Source organism: Aplidium turbinatum, chromosome 12 (genome assembly GCF_918807975.1).
Source record: "Aplidium turbinatum chromosome 12, kaAplTurb1.1, whole genome shotgun sequence".
NCBI lineage: Eukaryota > Metazoa > Chordata > Ascidiacea > Aplousobranchia > Polyclinidae > Aplidium > Aplidium turbinatum.
In genome coordinates, this window is record NC_137483.1 from 14,906,067 (window position 1) to 14,928,580 (window position 22,514).

General features: G+C 38.2%; 1 protein-coding gene across 1 annotated transcript; it reads left to right on the forward strand.

Moving 5' to 3' along the window:
- The first annotated feature begins 1,084 nt into the window (after window positions 1–1,084).
- On the forward strand, window positions 1,085–22,268 carry LOC145780838 (uncharacterized). Its single transcript, XM_082592484.1, has 8 exons — window positions 1,085–1,208; window positions 6,878–7,004; window positions 10,214–11,073; window positions 14,680–14,883; window positions 15,698–15,826; window positions 18,215–18,404; window positions 19,745–19,879; window positions 21,062–22,268. Exons 1-8 carry the CDS (start codon window positions 1,085–1,087, stop codon window positions 21,183–21,185), a joined length of 1,893 nt encoding a protein of 630 aa, XP_082448610.1. The 3' UTR covers window positions 21,186–22,268.
- Window positions 22,269–22,514: the final 246 nt, after the last annotated feature.

The following is a 22,514-nucleotide window of genomic DNA, read 5'->3' on the forward strand; positions in this document are numbered from 1 at the left end:
CTAGGTTGTGTGATTGTGTCATTCTTATCAATATATTAAACAACTGTCTTTAGAATTTAATACTCAAATGTTTTTTTTCGTGCCTAGTTTGTAAACTTACAAATCTCAAAAGAACCATATGCACAAATTATTAATAACAAATGTTTTGTCTGCGACGCGGCTAAGTGGTAAAACCACCTGCATGGTTCTTGAAAGGACGTTGGTTCGACTTTGCTCGGGAAAACGCGCATTGACTTGGCAAACACTATCATGGCAAAATTGGAGTGACTGATGCAACAACTGTTATATCTTTGATTGCATTGCATGCAATGGTATTCTATTCTGCCACAATACCCGCCAAATAATATGATAAAGAATTATTTTGACTTCAATTAGCTTGCGCTGACACAGACTGCTTCGTAAAGCGCTGAGAGCAACGTGTATCTGCGATAGACACAACGTTAAACGAAAACACCCGTCAGCCTACTATTTAGGCTACCATTACTATTTAGGCTATGACACTATGGATATACAGGGTAGTATTGCAAGAATGTTTAAACTACTTCTAAATTTAATAAATTATTGTTTTTTGAATACTTGCTTTATAACGAGCAGACCTATTTGGAGTAAGAGAATTTACAGATCTCAGGTATACTGCAGACATCACCGTTGTTTTTTTTTTTATATGACGACGCTGTTACGCAGAACTGCGTCTAGACCGCAATGTGCAGGTGTGCATACGCTACGCGACAATTGTCTTGCGTAAATGCATTGTTCTCCAAAGTACAAAAGTTCCAATAAAGCTTCGCGTCGTCGAATGTTAAGGAGAAATTTTTTTAGCGCAAAAAGACCTGTCGCTGATTTTGCGGTTTTGAAAAAATGATAGTGTTTAGATCAGACGAAAAGCGAGAATTATGATGAAATTACCTAATGCGTATATATACCGATATAGAGAGCGCGTCACGTCATTTTGAATGTGGTGTATTGCGTTGAAAGACCTATAGTGTGTTGATACTTGGTAGGCTACCTGCTTGATGATAGTTTAAATCTGAATTCTTAGGTCATATGTTTTTACACGAACGCGATCAGATAAACAGATGTTTTGATGATGGTGGCCAGTTTTACTTCAAGTCTTGATGCCGCCATGAAGAGTGATTTTAGTCTTCAACAATCTGGTCTTGATGCAGTTCAAATAGCTTCAAGCGATTGCAAACGGAATTGTCTTACTGGTAAGGTTACGGTTTTGTCATTGCACATGTTTTTTTTTTTATAAAAAGTGCAAGCTAAAGGCTAGGGACGACTATAGTAGCTTACGTGGATAGGCATTAGGCCTACATGGAAATATTAGCAAACTAAGGAAAAAACAAACACAGTGAATAGAAGCCTACCACGGTGTTGTTGCCGCACTTTAATTTTATTTACGTTACTCTTCAGGTCTTCTTTCGTCAAAAATCGACTATTCCTATTTGTTTTTTGTAAATATTGTTGTCCTACTGCTGTAAAACAAATAAATTTAAAGGCACTGAGCATAACAAACAATAGCATATACCAAAAAATTGCTTGTCGCTTTTTATCTTAGGTAGGCTACAAAGCAAAGTTTTTTCGAAAGGAATTTTAGCCAAGACACACGTGATATCACTGTGGCAAAGCCTCTTAAAACCTGCATTTGTTTTCCTTTGTTGTGGGTGAATTTTTGTCATCATCAGATCAACGAGTGCGATAGCGTGTCTGAGAGTTAGACAGATATGAATAATTTTGTGTACGTCTCGTCTAGGTTTTGCAAAAAATAAGAAAGCTCTTAGAGTTGTTTGATGTTTCTAAAAAAATGATTTCTGATCGTCCATGATGCTCCCTTTATTGTTTGAATTTGATGCAGAAAAAGTTGAGAAAATCACTTCAGCATACACAAGAAGCCATGTAAAAGTAACAAGTTATTATTTGCTCCAGGCTTATATTTGCTGCTCACGTTTGTCTTTGTGTTTCGTCATGGTTGATCTCACAAGTAGCACGCTTCAATGGTTATGTGTACACTCGGGAATTGATGCTTTCTCAACGGCCGATATCATATCAGACCGCAGCTCACTTGAATGTCGCCATTTTAAGTACGGCAGCGACGCAGAAATGCTATGGCGTCTTTTCTTATTTATTGTACTACGTTTAAAGAAAAGCGAAACTGTGAAAAGTATAGATTCTAACGTTCACAAAAACTGTTACAGTGCTCAGTAGAGCAGTTCACTGTGCCTACCAAGTTGCCCTGTGAACGTTACGAGCAGATACGCACTTTACGATTTTAGTGCAGAAGATGTGATGCTGTATGTTGTAGCAGTAAAAAAGCACAAGTTGTAGATAGGTTTTGTCAAAGTAGCCATCACAAGTCAAGCTTTGACGTTGTTTGCTTGATCTTCTTCGTTTTCGGCAGGCTAACAAGTGGGCTATAGTAATCTGCTGTTGAAAATGCACCATTTGCGATTGACCTGGCCAGTCGACATGTTAGATCAGTTTTCTTGATCTCCTTATCTCAAACTTGTGGTTGATGATGTTTGAGTATTATGAAAGTCATTTGCATATAACGCTAAGTTTTAATCATGAAATAATTATAGACCAATGACCTTACGCTTACAACCCCTAGCAGAATAATGTAGACAATTGGTAGCTTCACCTACTGAGGAGTTCAAGTAGAATTTTGTGGAAAAGTCTGAGGCAATAAATGATGTTTGCTTATTGCTGAATGACATCAAAACTGTGCTAACCAAGTGAGTAAAAAATGCTTTTCTGCATCCAATGACGTTAAAATATGGAAGCTTTTCTGACTTGGAAACATTATCACAAACTTATATCTTTCTCACGGTTAACTGAAAAGTTGTCAAACACAAGTGAAAGTTTAAAGCAATGAAGTTTTATTGACTGTATTTTATAACCAGATTTGTCTTGTCTCAGTTTGATCATCGCAAAGCATGGTCGCTTATTATTCACATGTAGGCGCACAACTGGCCTTTGTGGTTCGACCTGAGGCTATGAACTTGACAATTTGGCCTCAAGCTAGTGGCAATATTTGTTTAGTGGTAAATAGGTTTTTTGTTAATATTGTTTCTTGTGATATTTCTAATGTATTTTCCAACACAAAACTTGACGTGAAAGTTATCATGGCGTCTTCACAATGACCGTAATCTCTTTAATTTGTATCGTCGCCTTAAGAAAGTGAAGTAATTACTGACTCATGAGCTGTACTTACAGTTGATTGAGACTTGCAAATTGTGCGGTCACTTGAAGTTGGATATGTGAACTGTGCGGTGACCCAACCAAGAGCAATTGTGATTACTTATTATAGAAAAAAATTGGTGCAACAGTAGTTGAAAAGCGTTCAGTTAGTAAGTTGGACAGGGAAAGAATGACGTAAAGATTTCGTCTTTTGTTTTCTGTACCATAAAGCTTCCATATTCAATTGGGAAAGAAATAGTTTACTTAATTATGACTTAATTAAATATAAATAGTTAATACAGTAGGTCAGGGCTTCATGAATGGGACGTCACTATAGTCTCGTGCGTCGTTGTCAAATTGCAAGGGCGTCACCCCGGGATTGGATCGACCCTTATAAAACTGAAAGATTGGAGAAAAGCATACCCAAATCTAGTGTTGCCAGGTCTTGAAATAGATTTGATTGATTGATTGAATCTTTATCCTCGGACTGGGAAAGCTTCTTGCAGAGCTTAATCCTGGCAGTTTCGCATACTTGTAGACTGTAAAGCAGAGGTTCTCAACCTTTTGAGATTCAAGGACCACTTAAAAATTGTGTCTCAGTCACGGACCACTACTCCCTTCATTCTCCTCGTAACGAACAAATGTCAATTATTGCTTGCTAAGTCATAAACAGTAGGCTAGTTGGTTTTAGAAAGATTGCTACATTTAGTGCGAACCTTGAGCTTGCACATTTTAGCATAGCATATCCAAACGAATTACACAAGTCGTCTGCGTAGCCGTGTGGTGACAGCCCTGGAACGGCAATCGAAAGAGCGCCGGTTCGACACCGCTTAAGAGCATGCGGCTGTGTCTCTGGCAGGACACTTAAAGGCAGACACGAAGATTGGCTTTCTTGCCTAATTCCCGTCTACTTAATCTAAATCTTCCACCACCGGGTGTAAGCCTGGATACCACAAACAAACTAAAGTAGAAGTTAAATTGATCCTGCAGTGACCGAGTATGGTCAGAAATAAAATTCATCAACAGTTAATTGTTTAGTGATTTCAGCATTTTCTAATTTCTCAGTGAATTCGTACAATTAATCAAACATGTCAAATTAACCCTGCAATAATCTTGTTTTCCAAAGATAAAGTTTTTCGTAAAATCAGGCACTTTATCACTGAGGGGAATTAAATTTGTCTGCTTTCCTTGCAGCGATGAATTAAGTTTATTCAGTTATTCAAAAATGTCAGCCAGGTAAGCTAGAACAGCAACCCAAAAGCTTTCGTTGAAATGAGCAACAAGCTTGGATTTTTTATCCAAAAACTCTCTCACAGCATCACGTAACTCAAACAGTCTGTTAAACACTTTTCCCCTTGATAACCAGCGAACTTGAATATTCATCAGTACGGTAGCTGTTCATGATCAAGATCCATATTCGAACATAATGAAGCAAAGAGACGACAATTTAGTGGATGAGCCTTGATAAAATTAGCAACTTTTATGCAAAGGGTTAACAAACAACGATTTCGCTCTTTGCTCCCAGACCATCAGGCAAATGCCCGCGCACCACTAGTGGTCCGCGGACCACAGGTTGAGAACCGCTGCTGTAGAGGCTTTGAATCACTGACGCAGGCCCAGTCACCGAGATTGGCAGAGTGAAGTTTCCGGCGAAGTTCTATGAATATGCTCCGTTAAACCGTAACATCACCTTTTGTGGCAAAGGTGCAATGGTCAAGCTAAGTTATTATGCTGAACTTGCTAGCTGATCCCGAGGCTCATTTGCTTAATTTTTTCTGCGCACGCGTTAACTAATTCGTCAGCGCTTTTCTTGCGGGAAGACGCCTTCTCAAAGGTAGAGCCAGTATTGTTTCACTGTTTACTTTCAATCACTTCAGTTTTTTGTTAATGCCATCCGGATGGCTGAGATCTTTGGGTGTTGATATTGTTCGGTCTTTGTAAAGAACTATTTTTAATCCTTTAAAAAGAAAAACAAATAAGCTTCAAAAAGTTGTGCGTTGAAGGAAGTTTTAGAAAAGGATAGGGAGACTTACAATACAAGCTTCCTAAATTTGAAAGACTCCTTAAGCAACCTTGAGGAACGATCCACTTGCGTACGACCATTTTCGACAGCTTGTTGTTTCGAGTTCGTATACGAGTTTGCCAGTTTATGTCAGTTGGGAAACACTGCTGTGAGTTATCAAAAACGAAAGCTGCGTTGCAGTGTTGTAAACGTAATGTAGGTTTCTGGCATTTTTGTTCGAGTTTTCAGTAAATTGTAAAAGAAACTTGTCCTATTATTTTTCCTCTTTTCTGCGCATTGAAGCTGATTTGTGTATCTGTATTCGAAAAAACTCCCTAACACAGTAATATAACTCGTTGCTTGTGCATATTCCGGTGACGATTTTTGCGTGCCACGCAACCCCAACTATCTTCCCACGGCGGCATTGTTACTGCCGTTGCAGTTTGCAGGAGTTAAAAACACAACAAGCTACTTGAAACGGCCTGTTGTAAGCAACAGCACCAAGCTTTCGTGTTGTTTTTATTGGTTTTAACATTTGTGCTAAGATGCACCAGAAACGCGTATTTCAACATTTTGCTGAAATTCTAATCATTAGTTACTTTTCAACGATTTTCCCAAAATGAGAAAAGAAATTTCCGTTACACTTATGAGTTGTGTTATCGCCGTCAGTATCACGGACTTCCTGTAATCTACATTTTATTTTAAACGCTTTTAGAAGTCACAAGCAATTGCCACTCTACTTCACAGTTTTTCGTGAAGCTTAAATCAATACCGAAGTACGCAAAAACAAACCACGTTCGCAAGGATTAATATTTAAAATGCAGCGTATAGCCTTTTGAGATTGTTTGTGTAAAGAAACATTTTCATCTTAAAGTATAAGATAGTTTCAGAATAATTACATTTATAATGAATGGAAAAATTAATACTTGGGGGGCTAAGGTTTACAACATGGCTGGCGCATGATGAAGTGTAAAGAAGGAGGGATGTTTTCAGGACTGTTTGTCAGGAAGTAAAGTTAAATGTTGGAAAAGCCCAAATAAATGTGTTGGTCGGCACAGTCATGGTCTCACGTCTCAGTCGTGTGCTTGTTAGTGCACACACCGATTTATTGTGTTATTGGAAAACAGTGGCGACTTGTAGAAGTGCTAGTTGTTGGAGCGTATCTTGATCAAACAAAACGACCATTGTGATTTGCACAGCAATAAATCTGCTTTCTACAAAGCTAGCTGTCAGTACAGGAGACACTCACAAAGGGCGCGTGTGTATCCAAAGTATGACTCAACACAGCGAACAAGCGGGCTTTCTGAACCATATCGGATTTCCGCTATTGTACTGCGCAATCAACTGCGTGTTGCTTTCAAGCTATTCTGACGTCACAGAATGAACTTGTTGTCTTCAGAAAATTGATTCTTTACACGAGAATTCGTTTATCCCATCCCAAGCTAAGGCTGTAGCAAGGGTGGGCTTCAATATGTTGTGGCTCGCGCAGTCACATTTAGCGCACTGAATTGTTAAACTCATGCCATGTTGTTAAAACATTAGGGTTAAAAGTGATAGCCTGGGCCTTGATTTCTAATTTTATCATATAACATCTTGATGTTTTTGTCCTAGGCTCTGTGAGGATATCATTGATACGTTGCATTTACCGATAAAATAACGAACTTCTTTTGGCTAACGTATCTTGTTGGGCTGCTACAGTTTCTGCTCCCTACCCACATCGCAACCCACTTCGTCATGACTTGCGAGCTAGAATAACCACCCGGAACTTTCGGCGGGAGATGAAAAGACATGCTGACGTAAATCAACACACTGGAGAGCCACAACGGTCAGTTTACTCATGGTTGATGATATATTCATTTGTGTTGGTTGTTTCAACGTGTAGAGTTGTTAAGTCAATGCAAATGTGTTTATCTACCTCGTGCGGTGATGTAGATTTTTCTACCTCGCCTGATTACCGTGACTTAGTTTCCGAGAAAAGTTTATGTGAAGAGACTCAAACAGGGTTCATTTTTGCTGGCCATACTTTCATAGTCCAAATATGGAAAGTAATTTTATCAAGAAATTGTGCTGTTTTACTTCAAGTAAAGTTTGCTGTTAAGCGATTGGTTCAAAACTTCAAGATAAAATTAAAACAATGAGAACCTTTTCTTGTGATTGCTTTGTTGCATAGTGTTGTGTGGACTGGTTATCAATTACACAATACAGTATAAGTATTTAATTTGCAGTGCTTTGCACTGTGTAATGAGTGTGTATTGTGTAATGAAACCATTGCAATCCAATTTTCAACGGTGCGTTGTGCCAAGATTTTCAGTTACAACTTTAGTCCTTCGGGATTTGCAACCTTTGTGGTTATTCTGGCGTAGGTCGATGGCGATGCCATAAACGAGTACTGGGTTACGCTTCAATTAGAGAGGTTAAGTCTGGACAAAACTTTGATGGAGTCTGGCTGCCTTGTTTCATGAAAGCTGTGGCTGACCAAAACCAGTCAACCGCAACAATTTGAGCAACCTGCGTGATTTTCCGCATATATTCTGATTTGATGCTATGCTTTTAGTCTTTAGATCATCATCTGAGCTTGCACTATTTTAATTTAAAAACGGCAAAGCATACGTGCATGGCCCACCAAGTGTATACAATTAATGTTCTACTTTAAGCAGGCGCGAATCTAAGAGTTTTTTTCGGGGGGGGGCAGAAAATTTAAAAATCAATTAAAAAGAAAGAAAAGGCTAAACAGATATGAATAATGATACTACGACATATACGATATGCTATAAAATGGACATTAAAAGAACCATTTTCATCAATTGTGATGCCGAGGGACTAATATCAGCTGTTTAGAAGCTTATCAAACCATTTGATGCGGAAACATACAGTTTCTACAATTTTTCACAAAATTTCGGGGGGGGGGGGCCCGGGCCCCCTGGGCCCCCCCATAAATCCGCGCCTGACTTCAAGGCTTCCCAAAACTTTTGCTCGCGACCCCTTTTAATCTCTTAAAATTTTCCGCGACCCTATACGGTTAAAATGATAAACAGTGCGAAATATACATATGCACATTTGTGATATTTATTTAAAGGCTTAAATCGAACAAAAACTAAAAACAAGGTACCAGTACGCGGTACTTGAAGCTTACTACTTTAGCCTACTGGAAACATAACCAAAAAGCAAACACAATTATTCTATGCCAAGAGTGCGACTGCTTTCTACTACAAAGCGGGTTTCAATGTTGCTTAGGCCGGAACGGTATTTTGCTTTAATTGCCATCAACATTTAAAACGGTGACTCGCACATGTACGTGGAGACAAACGACAGGAGTGCGGTTACTGTGAATTCAGATAATGGTAGATATTCCGCTCTAACGTAACGCTAAGCCTACAAGTGTGAAGCTTTTTTTCAAAAAATTCAAGCCAGCAGAGTCAAAAGATATATCTGCAAATTCTTTCTGAGATTTAAAAGAGAGGTGCTCGGTATTTTGTTTTCGCATGCAAATGGCTTTTGCATCCAATCTGATTTGATGTCGTCCAATTCTGGGTTCGACACCGTTCGAGAGCACGCTGCGCGGCTGACCAGAAGTCTATATTTCACTTCGTTGCTTCCTGTCGTCTATTGTATCCCATCTGTGATTGCAGTTTAGGCTACTGTATGCTATCGCAATAGGTGCAAATACAAAAAAAGCATGATTATATATATTATTCTGGAAGAAAATACTTTTTAAATTCTTTTAAAAGATTTGTCAAGTGTCGATAATAATCAGAGGCATTATAACTTTTGATTCCATATCGATCATTGTTAGCCAAAAACTTCTCATTACTGGTACATGAGAACATTTCAAATAAATTGTTTTTAATCGTTTGTTTTCAGCTGTTTTTTTTTTGATAAACGTTCCAACTTTAGATTTTAATGTAAAAACGTAAATGTTTTCTCTTTTGAAGGACAAATTAAATTCGGTTAGTTTTTTTAAGCAAACCTGACAAATAGCATGGTTTGAAAATCCAGTCTTTACAAAAACGTTGAACCAAGTCTGAACTTCTTTTGGTTGGAAAAATCACGACTTAATCTTTCAACACTAATAGCTTTTTTAAAACAATGGTTTTAGTTTTAAAACCCACGTTCACAACCACAATGCAGCAAATAGGGTTTAAAACTCTGCTTTCATTTTATTACATATGCGGGTATTGAGTGCACGACTCTAAATAAAGTTAATAACTTTCACAGCATCTTGCACAAAAGTGTTAATATACAATACTTTGTGTAAAATTGGTATACTCTCTGCGACCTCTGAAGTTCGTATAGCGACTCCTCAAGGGGTCGCGACTCCCACTTCTGGAAGCCCTGTTCTACTTAACAAATACAGTGCTTGTATTCTTCATGATATCCGAAATACTTGTGCTGTTATTTCGTTTCTAAACACTTCAAATGACTGCGGATTTAGTTTCATTAAAAAAATAAAGTCGTTTTTGGTTATAGTTAACAAATTAGCCTCGATGAACCTTAGTTTCAACATTTGCATTTGGCTTACTCTATTAGAGCTACCCAAGCTTATCATGTCGCTGGGAATAGGTTACGTTGTGTAGTAAGTTGGCGAGTTATTTTTTTTCCATCAGCAGAGCAAACCATTGTAATTTGCAGGAGAAGCAGCAGCCGGTGTGGCAGTCATGCTTTACCGCTTTTAAATTGCAGCCAATGAAAAAGAACGTAAACATTTCTATGATTGCAAGTTCTGCATGTAGCTGCGGATTCATGAGCACTCAACCATGTGCTGATACCTTGTCAGAAAAAGTTTACCCTTTTTACATCTTTTTAAGGTCTAACGACGTAAAAGCTTATGTTAAAATATTGTTTAGGGAGAGAGTTCGATTTTCTGTACTCAAGACAGACAAGGCACAACAACACAACATGATTGAGCATTATTATTATATAAGAAAACTCATCGAATTTTAGTTAGTTTGTATTTTGACGCTTTGTGTTTCTCCTACTGCAGGTTAGTCAAATGTTTATGTAATTGTAATGTTACTAACCCACTTAACGATTTAGGTTAACCACGACGGAACTTCTCAACATTTCCTCGATTGGTAACACAGTTTCTCCACTCACTGTGACAGCTGATGCGGATATCATGGATCTCAGAACAAACGTCTCATCGAGACCGAAGGAAATGCATTTAACAAAAAGAATGACGTCTATCGACTCAATCACTCCTAGGTCTTCACAAGACACTCGTATGGTCGATGATGTTATTATGTCTTCTTCGGGAGTAGATTTTCCTCCTAACATTGCCATTTCTCCTGGATCTTGCAAGAGTCCTTATTGCTGCACATCACCAGGCTTTTGCAATTTCCCTTATCACAATTACAAGCACCACCACTGTGTTCCCCCAAGTGACGTCACTGGCCACGACGCAGTGACCAGGACCCAGTCAGACCCGTTTCCGAGGGATCAAGTTTTTATTATAGACTCCGCCGAACCCGAATGTGTGGAGCATCCTCTGCTTAGTAATACAAGGAGGCTCTCAGTGCCGACACCAAACGAACCATTGCCAATAATTAAGCCTGACGTCATATCCTTGCCTGGTTTGGCTGACCAGGATGACCTTATTGACGCTATCACATCATTTTCATCTTCTTCGTCGTCATCGTTGTCGTCATCACCCTCGTCAATGTTCAACGATACCCTTTTAAATGACGTCACCAGCAATGACGTGTTAGGATTGTTACGATTGCCGAAAGTGGAAGTAATGGAAACAGGCGGCGCTTTCGAAGGAGCGACAACCGAAACGTTCGCAACTAAAACGTCACCAGCAACGTTTTCTGGCCCTGGGCCAATTCGAAGAAGTCCCCCACCCCCAAATATTACATTAAACCCAGAAAAGCATAAAAGAAACACCATTCCTCAAGGTAAGTGTCGTTTCGAAACTTTGATTTGGCCAATAAGTCTGTTTAGGATGTTAATGAATAGCTTGTAGTGTGCAGTATCTATCAGGTTTGAATTACGTTGTATCCACATATAATTCCACTTATTAAAACAATGAAAACTATTAATACTACAAAAAGTGCTCAATGCCAAGCAAAAAGGCAAAGCAGAGCGAATTAAATCAAATGTAGTTATTACTATCTGAAGCCTTTACAAATTGTTTCACCTAACGGATCATCAGAAGGTCTTATTCAAATAGAACATTCTATTTGAATAAGACCTTCTGATGATCCGTTAGGTGAAACAATTTGTAAAGGCTTCAGATAGTAATAACTACATTTGACTTAATTCCACTTATTGATGCTTAAAGAATATTGCATAACAATTGAGCCTTTTTAGGTCAACATCTTTAAACGTAAATACGTGTCACTTTTAGGTCTTTAGAGCTGTCTTTATTCAATGAAATATTTGAAGAACGTCTTCTGCAAGACTTATTTTTATTTGCATGCTTGTTGATACGAGTCAGTGGGTAGTTCCAAGCCGGCATTTTTTTGGAGTTAGTCGGTGAGTCTTAACCTTTTATGGTTTGTGGTCGCCGCACAGAAACCCTCGTTCTTGATCCCTTACTTTTCAAAAATACTATGTTGCTTTAACATAAAAATTTGACAGTGCACAGGCGCCGGTAACCTAGAGAAGCTAAAAAACTGTTTTAAAAAAAAAAATGTTTCTAAATCCATTTAGAAACATTTTCTGGGTCCCATAAACAAAGCCAGACAAATATCATAGAGAACACAGCAACAGTTCATTTTTTTCAATAAAAACTTAGAATTCTCAAGCGTAAATCATGGCAAATCGAACGAACACCACCGAAGCATTTTTACTGCGTGGTGAATTTCGAAGAGACAAACGAAAGCTGGAGACGGTTTTTTTGCTCCTGAAGACCAGTTTGATAGCTTAGGTAACTATTAACACTATCAGTTTCGTAGTCATCTAAAAAAGAAAAATAGGATCGATATCTGTATCGAGCGGGTTACTGTGTTACCGTCCATTTAATCTTGCATTGGCAAATCAAGATTCAAACTCGCCCAAGGCGATCTCATGAGAGATCATGATGAAAGTGTTGATTCCGACCTACTTAAAGCAATGGTTTTCAATCTTTTTCAGCGCGAGAGCCAAATTTCAAACCTAAATTTTGTGAAAGTTCACAACAAAGGAAATGCAATTTAATGTGAAACTTGATGTTGGCTTTGACTTTTAATAAGTTTACACAGCAGCCAATGAATCGTGTGTTCATGGAGCGTTGTTAGGTTCACATATCTATTCTGGGGTCCGTATACAGGACATTGGTAGATAATGAGGCACGCAGTCTGAAAATCTGAGTCACATGCAAAGATGGTGAGTCGGCGAGGCCCTATTGAAACATGAAGACCTCTCGCTGTACACCAGGGCCGACGATTTATTCTTTACTGCCCTGGGTACCATGTGAGTTGTGGTCTTTGGTTGTTGCCATTCGCTTCAAAAACTTGAATTACTAGAAATCACTACGAGGAGGTTGGCAGCTTTCTTGCTACCTCCGGACTCTCAAAACAAGTCTGGAGAGCTTGTTTGAACACATTTGCGTACCACGTCACCGTCTTACAAAGACATGTTATATTTTAGGGTCGGCCTAATATTTCCCCCGGATATACAAGCGTTATTTTTTTTATTGTAGAAGACTCGACTATGTCAGCTGCATGGCCGATTGGTCAGATCTCTTGAGACGAAGTTCGAAAGGGCGCCGGTTCGGCACCGCTCAAGAGCATGCAGCTGTGTCTTTGACAAGACACAGGCAGGCCTGGAGGTGGGCACGAAGATTGGGTTTCTTGCATTCCCGTCGACCTAAACTAAATATTTAACCGTCGGGTTTAAGCTTGGATACGACAAAATATTCCACAAAAAATATCTCCTGTTTATAGCTAGCCCAAAAACAATACAGCTGTGAATCTGCATTGAACGGTATGTGTGAGTCATGCAACCTGGTATGTACAAATCTCATCTCTTGTAAAAACCTCTGCTCCTGGCTCCTTAAAAGCCAATGATCTTTAGTGGAAGAACTCTGGATTAGGTTTTCGCTTTCAAAGAAAAAATTCGTAAATCGTTTTTATCGTTCACTTAAATTTTTTTTGGAGACAACAAATTTCTTACCTTATATGATCAACCGTCGTATTTTAAAAATGTCAATCGCATCTCGTTGATGTAATGACAAATTAATCACAGGTCATATTCAGCTAGTGAAATATTATGATCCTCAAGATAGCGATTAGTTTCAAATGTATTACCTTGAAGCACTGAAGTCAGCAAAAATAACTGCTGGGTTTCAAATATGCATTTTCCGATTTAAAATCAGAAGTTCCAGTTGAAAAATTATAGCTCCGGTTAGAAAACTGAAATTAAGATCTGACCACTCGTTTGATTAAAAATTAATGGTGTAATTGATACGATGATGGTGCGTAGTCCTATGCTCTGTTTTGTTTTGTATTATTATATAATGTATAATCTGATAGCAAATGTTGCCATGTTTGGGTTTTGGTGATTAGCAGCACAATACAAAGAGAAAATGCATTACAGAACAATGCAATACAATTCGACTGAAACCCAAATGATATTAAACAACCCAGACGGCTGATGTGCTGTCCGAGAGGTTGAAATCTTTGTAAGACTTTGGCTAAGCACCGTCCGCAATACTGTATTGACAAGAAATTCTTTGTTTTAAAACCATTTTGCGAATGACAACGTCATACAGCGTTAAGTTTTTTTGTTTTTCTCAACACCTCGTCAGTTTGTTTTGTTTGTACAAGTCAAGTGAAAGAGCGTGATAACACGATTACTCGGTCCTTCTGTTGGCCTACCACATTGTTTTGGAATTGATCATGGCGATTAAATTGATGGAAGCCTCGACGGTTTCACTGGCATTTTGACTACATAACCTTACACATTTGAAAGCAACTTTGGTACACTCGTTCCCTCTTCCCCCCGATAAAAAGGCCAAACTACGCCTTCACCATTCAGTTTCCTTCGACCCATTCTTACATTTTATGTCAACCATTTGCATCTTTATAAAAATGGCAGCAAAGTGGAAGCTGAAAGACAACATAGTGTGGTGACGAGCGTTGATAAAGTTGAGGAGTATTTGTTGGTTAGACCCCCTGGGTTAGACTGCCAAGAATGATTGAACCTTACCATTAAATTATTAATGAGAATGGTTATTGGAACAATTACTTTACTTCCGTCTTGGTACCAAGATAAAAGTAATTTTATATATTTTTTGCAGCACATTGCAACTGAAGTTGTCTGACTTCATTTGCTTGTTAGCTAAAGCTCTTGCCATTCTGAAAGCAGAAGTTCTATAAAAACAAATTCTAAAATCATTCGTTCATACCACAAAGGTGATGGAAGGTGTGTCAGTTGCCAAGCAGACAAAAGCAATCATCCGCACACTCATAGCAGACACTTCGTAGTTACAACATGACTTGACGTTACTTCAGCACTAAAAAACTAGTTTATTTTTGTGCTTTCAACAGCATGACTAATTCACAATTTGTTTATCGCAGACCCAGCTACGTGGACTAGGAACGATGTGAAAGAATGGCTGACTTGGGTCGTCAACGAATTCAAGTTAAAAGACTTCGATCAAAAAAAGTTCGCTACCACCGATGGTTATAAACTGTGCCAAATGACAATGAGAGATTTGTGCCGTGTAACTGAAAAAGCAAATGCCGAAGTGTTGCTCAACCAATTGTCATTACTCAAGCAAAGTAAGTTTTCTAATAGATTGTCAAAAATTTATCAAATCCTCTATTGTACAAAAATCTGTACATCTGCATGGTGTTAAATGCTCACACAGGAGCAATATTACAATGTTCTTCAACAATCGGCCTTGACGGACATTCTATTCACAGTACTCGCTGGACATAGCAGATGTTTGCGAAGTAAAGTGATTAATATCTTTGTCGTGTTTAGGACAAGACTTGCTTCGTGTTTCCGAAAGGTCTACGATGTTTAGCATAAAACAAATTGCACAAACTTCCAACATTATACCACTTTACAACGCCAACGCTTGCTGGGGTTGGGCAAAGCAAACACAGTTGTGCAAACGAAACCACTCCACTGTATACACCTACCGCCTTGTAGAAAACCTGCAGTTATGGTTATTTAGTTGAGTGTAGCTTAAGCAGCATTGAGATATTAAAGGCGTTTGTAATAGTTTGTAAATCTAATCGCTTTTGCATCATATCGATCCAATCTGCCTTGTACAGAACGCGATAGGTCATCGAAAGACAATTGACCGAAACCAAAGTTTATCGAAAATAGTTTTTGATTTAAAGTTTGTCGAAATGAGGTTCTTTGCAGAATTTATGCAAAATGTTGATTTGATTAAGTTGTTGTTTTTTCGATGAACTTTTGTGTTGTAGACGTTCTTACGAACATTAGCTAAGTCGTCTATCACCACCTATACGTTTTGAACACTCATTTTTATAACAACAAAAATCTCATTTTAGTTTGCAGCAACCGAATTATGATACTAGAGTGTACTGTATGGTGTAATTAGTAAATGCCCTTTTCTTACAGATCGAACCGTCGGTCCTAGCCCCCTTAATGGGGTTCTGGATCCTTTTCAAGCAGCCCAAGCCAGGCAGCCGGACTGCAAAGACCCGTACAAGTTATTTGGCCCCATATGCATGGAGCTTTCTAACCCAGGTAACCAAACAAAAAGGTTCTTATCTATAACTGCAAATTGTCTCACTTTCTTGGATATGTCTACTCATTTGGTTATTGCATCATGTTCACTCACGAAAAGTGCATTGATTGCTTTGTACTCGACCAATCTTCAATCTCCATACGTGTAAATCCAACTCGTTCCAACTTGTTGCCATGTTTACCTCAGCATTTAAACCATGTCATTCTGTATGCGTGTATATCGCATCATGAAACGTTAAATAACAGTCAAACTCAACATATATCTTGAAGGTAAATTCGAGCACCATGCCTTTGGTGCTATTGTTTTCGTATGAACCTGTTTAACCTGCGATAATCCACTTTGTAAACAAAAGCTGTTTTTGCACTCTTTGAACGTTGTTGTCCTTTTTGGAAGTTTTATCAAAATTGCGTCTTGTTTACGTCGCTGTTGCATCTCTATACGTCAGTTTTACATTCATTTTGAAGCCAAATGGCACATTGATGTTGAAAAGCTTCAGAGTTGCTTTGCAGCAATGAAGCGTCACTGACAAACCAGCTGGGACTTTAAGTTGCAATGAGTAAAACCTTCTGAAGAACTTGAATCTGTTTTTAATGGGTGTGTTAAAAGTGAATGGGGTTTCAACGAAATGAAATAATTCATTAATAAAAAGCTTAATTCTCAACGAAACGAAACCAAAGCAATGAAATTTGTGACCAAAACAAAATCTTTCTTTGAAACAGTCTTACTTCGAATGCCCTTCAGCCTCAACGATAATAATCAGCAAATCTTCAAACAACATATTGCATGTCATCCTCGCTGAAGTTCATGACGTTTTCTACGTTTTGAGATTTTGTAGGTTTTGTTTTATTTTCGAAAACACATCAAAACAGATGTGCTTGGATTTCGAAACCAAACCAAGACAGGAAACGAAATGGCGCTTTTTGCATAAAAAGTATAAAGTGTGCTTCGAAATGTTGATTGCCGTCAAAACTAGATGTCGGCAATCTAGCAAAATACGTAGCTATTATAGTTGTGCATTGTGTACAATTCATTTAAAATGATAACGGAATACTTAACTATAATTTTGTAAACTCATTCGACATCTTTGATATTCATATTTGTTCGAGAAAGTCCTGGACATAACCTCCCATGTTTGAAAGAGTTACAACCGTACAACTGTCATTTTCATCGAGTCTCAAAATGATGAAAAACAAACTTTTGATTCACATTAAACTATCACTTTGTTTAAGGCTCGATTGAAGGTTGTCAGTTCGATTCTATGCAATGACATCAGAATGGTCCGGTTGTTCTGGCTGAACAACAACAGGGTATATTAATGATGAAAATATTGCTTGTTTTTAATCCTAGTGCAAAGCTGTAACTTGGGCAGAAACAGTCTCTGCAAAAAATGCGGTTGGATAAAGGAAATGGATTTAAAGATGGAAATTGAAGTTATATCTGCTAAAACAATAAAAATGAAATACACTTTGTTTTATTTGATTTTTATTGGTGCCGATTTTTTCTTTCCACACGTGGTCAGTGAGTGATATGGATTATGTGCGTCGCCAACTGCACAATCTGCGAGACCTATGCTGCAGCCGAGACAACTGTCTAAAGCAGCAGTTTCCAACTACAGAGCTGTGAAAAAGTTGCTACAGTGTGGAGAGAGCTGTGAATAAAGAGTTAAACAGTTGAAAGTACGTTCTAAGTCTTCAAAGAAATTGATTATGGTGAAAACAATTGCAACGACTTTATCCTTTTCATACCTATGCGACTGTTGACAGACACCGATGTTTGAAATTCTGCAAAAAGCACTGCATTACTGAATACTGGGAATTTGTTTTAGAAGCACTTTAAGCGTTTTCACGTGATAAAGATGCTGCTTTACGATTCTACAAAGACACATCTGACATCAACACTCGGAAGACAGGGTATGCTGTGGAATGAAAACTTTCAAAACCTGCAAACTTTCCTGTTTTGTGCCATTTTCATACATTTATCCAGACTCTTGAAACTGGTCTCGAAAAAAGTTACTCATATTCAACTGTGTTGAAACAAAACTACTTGACATCAGCTGTGAGTGGTGATAGAAGGTTAAAAGCTTCATCGCATTATATTAGGCACATTCACATAATTTCCACTGTTAGAGAGGTTTCAAGATTTTACAAAACGTTGGAAAACATTGAAACAAACTATGAAAACGACTAAGAAATGAGCACGTCATGAAGGCTTCAAACATCTCAGCCACAAATCAAGTCTGTGTTTGTTGCTTGATCATATTCAGTTTGAGTCCCATGTGATTTCTATTCCCACGAAAAAGAGCAGTAGTAAAAGCGATTACATGTATACAGAAGTTATCTACAATCTATCGTACACACAACAATTTCTGATCACATTTTTCTATGTAGGGTCAAGCCAAATTCAATTGTGGCAGTTTTTAATGGAACTTCTCACTGTGTCGGCAAACGCCCCGTGCATTGCATGGGAAGGGGTGACAGGACAGTTCAAGATGGTGGACCCTGACGAGGTTGCTCGACGCTGGGGGAAACGCAAGAGCAAACCGAACATGAACTATGACAAGTTAAGCAGAGCTTTGAGGTAAGATGAAACACCACGTGTGATGATTTTGTTTTAAAACTCCACTGTTTTGTACGACTTAACTATTATAGAAAACTTTTTCCAAGGTAATAATTGATCTATTTTTTGTCTTCTAATTTCGATTCGGGGTTTAATTTTATGAGGCTTGGAACCCTTCGTGAATTCCTTCAACACGAAGAATCGGTTTTAAGCTTTCTAATTCTAGCTGAATTAACAATAACATTAAGCGTGTAATTTATGGCTTCAGTATTCAAACCCTTTGTACTCTGAATGGAAGCAATTCCCAGGGCCCAATCCTCCTGCGCATATTAGTATAACAATACTATAAACAAGAAAAGTACTTTTACTGGTGACAAACACGTTTGCTTTGTACTCACAAGCATTTTTTGTTCAAGAAATGCGAATAAAGTTCCCACAACCCAAACAAACGTTAATTCACCCATTAAGTTTATCTGGCTTGCCCTTTTCACGTGTTAGCGTGTTGGTATACCGCATCGTCTACTCTATGGCATAGACATAAGCCCGAGGTCCACCTTCATCACTCGCAAGGTCCGGATTTGGACCGCTAGTTGAGTAGCCTTGGTCTATGCTCTATGCTGTACTAGGTTGTGCGCAAACAAGTAAATGACAACAAAATGAAATTGATGTTTTCGAATATGTAATCAGAGAAAGGCCTTTAATAAGCACACCTGATGCATGCTGCCCCACCAATGGTGGCTCAGATTTTCAAACTGCACACCACATTATCTATCAATGTCCTGTATACCGACCACAAGATAGACATGTGGACCTAACAACGCTCGATGAATACACAATCCATTGGCTGCTGCGCCTGGATGTAACAACGTGATCTGTAGCGGCCTCAAACGCAAGAAGAAGAAGAAGAATGGTAGTAAACACAAGTCTTGATAACCTATCTCTCACAGAGTGTTAGCTAATGATCCTGATAATGTGAAATGGGATGGCCAAAGCTAGGTTTCAGAGCCGTGTAATGACGTTTTTCAGCCTCACTCACACGTGGAAAGAAGTTGTAGGTTGTAGAACACCGAGGCCATTCATTACCGATTAAAAATAATCTTAAACGTTGTTGTATGTCAAACCCATGAGCATGAATCACACAGCAAAACCCACGAGCATGAATCCGTAAGGTCTACAACTTGACAGAAAATTACTCACATGTTCAAGCAATATAAAGCTTTGTCAGTGTCAATTCATGAAATGATTTTCCTGTATGAGTTGTAACCTTGCTAAAAAACATTGCAAAAATAATAACATTTTAAGATTTCGCATGTCTTGATTTTATCATTTGATTTAAAATATTTTTTTTCTTCTTCCTGCAGATACTATTATGATAAGAGTCTTATGACCAAAGTACACGGCAAGAGGTATGCGTATAAATTTGATTTTAATGGAATCTACCAAACGCTACAAATGAACGCCAAACCCCCCTCAAACCAACCCAGCTTGTTCTACAGGTATTGTTGCATTCATCTTATTAACAAAACTACTGGAAAAATAGAACTTTATTTCAAACTGAGAGTTATATACATGTTAGAAAAAGTAGAGTGTTCCACACTAAATTGGCGAATTTAAGATTATTATAAGTAAATATTACAAGTAACTTATTATAAGTAAGAACGGATCGCCAAAACTGATGATTTTGTCCACCTCTGGCGTCTGGGCAGACATAACTGACTTCTTTAACCGAGTCTCGCTGACTTCTTTAACCGAGTCATATGTCACAAGAAGAATAATGATTATGTCGTATACCGTCCTCATTGTCGTCTTATAACACACCTAATTAATTTGAAATGGCAACATTTTAAACCTATTTATGGTGTTTATTGCCACGTGATGGGAGTAAAGGTTTATCTGTTATCTTCGTCATCATTCAAATTCGGTTTTGTCCCCACTGTTGGGAGTGGCCGATTTGTATCTTGTCTTTACCTCTTTTCTCCATCCCATGTTATCCGTTGCATCGTCTTCCTTCCGTCTGACCTTGCTAGTTCAATCAGTGACAAGGTGTATGGTAACATTAAAACCACTTCCTTATTGTTTCACTAAAAGTTGCGCAGCATTATCATCCCGAAAGAAAGCCAACGTAACAGCAGAAACACGTCATAAGCCGTGATGGTGTGCGTATTCAACAAGGGGATCATTTTTTCAAGGAGTTGAAAACGTTTTGTTTTAATTTACAATGCATTTCAATGATGGATAAGAACGATACAGCCAATTGTTTTTGTCTTCCAAGTAGTTTACCACATAATCCGTTTTAAAGCAGCAAGGTCATAAGCTTAGAAATGTATTTTAGTTGCCTGCTGAAAGGTTTTGTAAATACTCTTGATCATATACACGCTCGTCGCTCACATTGATAGCTGCTGTCATGTATAGTCACTGCTTTGATTAGTAAATGCGTAGCCATTTGATAATATGTCATTTATTTACCAGGTGCTCAGCTAATTACGCAGCTCACATTGTGTTGTGGAGACAATTTTTAGCTCTCCAAATGAGAAATTGAGTCCATTTTAACGCTTGTTAAGGAAGTTCATAATGTCACTAATTTTGACTTAGCTAAGTGTCAAAATTGTTTGGGTGATCTGGCGATAAAATGTAGCTAAATACTTGTCACGTGATTAAACGTCACCAAATCATTGCAGCTCACGTCAGTCCCGAGTACGTCAACAGGCCCGGATGTCTTTGTGCCAGTTGCGGAAGCTTTCCCAGGCTGGTATGATTCCTCCTGGGATGACAGATCCTCCTACAACCACCGCCACGATGTGATGCGAAGTCATGGAAATAAGCATGACGATGCTTCTTTGAGTTGATTTTACGCAAATACAACGCTATGAACGTTGTGCGAAACCGAGAGGCGCCGTTTAAGCGATGTGTTTTGAAGCAACCAAACAATGCAACAGCTGCCTCGATATTGCAATGTTGTTTTTGCAAATTCTGCCCTGAAACTTGCATTTTTATTTGATGATTCACTCAATCAAAATGAACACAACAAAGCTTTGAATTTTTCTTTTTATTTTTGTATAAACTTGATGCATTGCATTTGGGTCGTGTGGAAGTGTTATGATTTTCATTATTGACATGTGGTGCATTGTTATATTTTAATGCATCTGATTTTAAACCTGACTCCACTCTATATAAAAATTACACGTCATGTCTCAGTCTGCTTCAGACATGTGTTGCAAGCTGTGAAATCTACGTTTAAATGAACTTTTCATGTCCTACTTTGTTAGGCTACTTTTGATGAATTTAACCGAATCCTTTGCCACTTCTAATTTGCTTCTTTTCAAACTCGATTCGATGATCGGTGCAATGTGCCTTTTTCTATCAGCTGTGCTTATGACAAGATTTAACGCAGCCTTTGTGACGGGTTGTATTTGTAATACAATGTGGCTGGTATAATTTAAAACACGGCTCCAACTATTTTGACTATTTTTTAATGTTTGATATTTCTTTGAGAACGCAAAAGACTCCATAAAATGCAATTATAGCTGCACTAAAATAATACAAAGTAGCCTAAATTCCAATTTGTAAGCTTATTTTCAACCGTAGGCTTATATGTTTTGAAAAATTGTGATAATTTATGACTTTGAGAATGAAAAAGTTTGAAAAGCGAATTTTAGCACTAGAACTGACGAATGGTAAGAAAAATTTTTTCACAAAAAACTTTATATTTTCTGACAGAAAAGAATTACTCATCGAAATGAAAGAATCAAAAAGCCCATCTACTATCTTGTAGCTATATGCTAAGTTTACGAAGTTTTATCTCGGTCATAGTTACCCTTGGGAACGTAGGTTATTGTCGGTTTTGACAAATGATTTTGTACTTTTAATGCAAATAAAACTTTCAAAGAAAGCAGTTAATGTAATTGAAAATCTACAATCAAGGTAGACAATGCAGACTATGTCTTAGCCTCAGCATCTTCTTACGTCACCAATATTCATTTGTTAAACCGTACATGTCCTGCGGATGGATTCAACAGGGCTTCCTCTATGAATGCTCTATGTGGAACTGAGGGCAGAGAAAAGACCCCCCAAAAGACCAAAAATGCGATACAAAGATTAGCTGAAAATCTCCCTTGACCAAGCAAACATTGA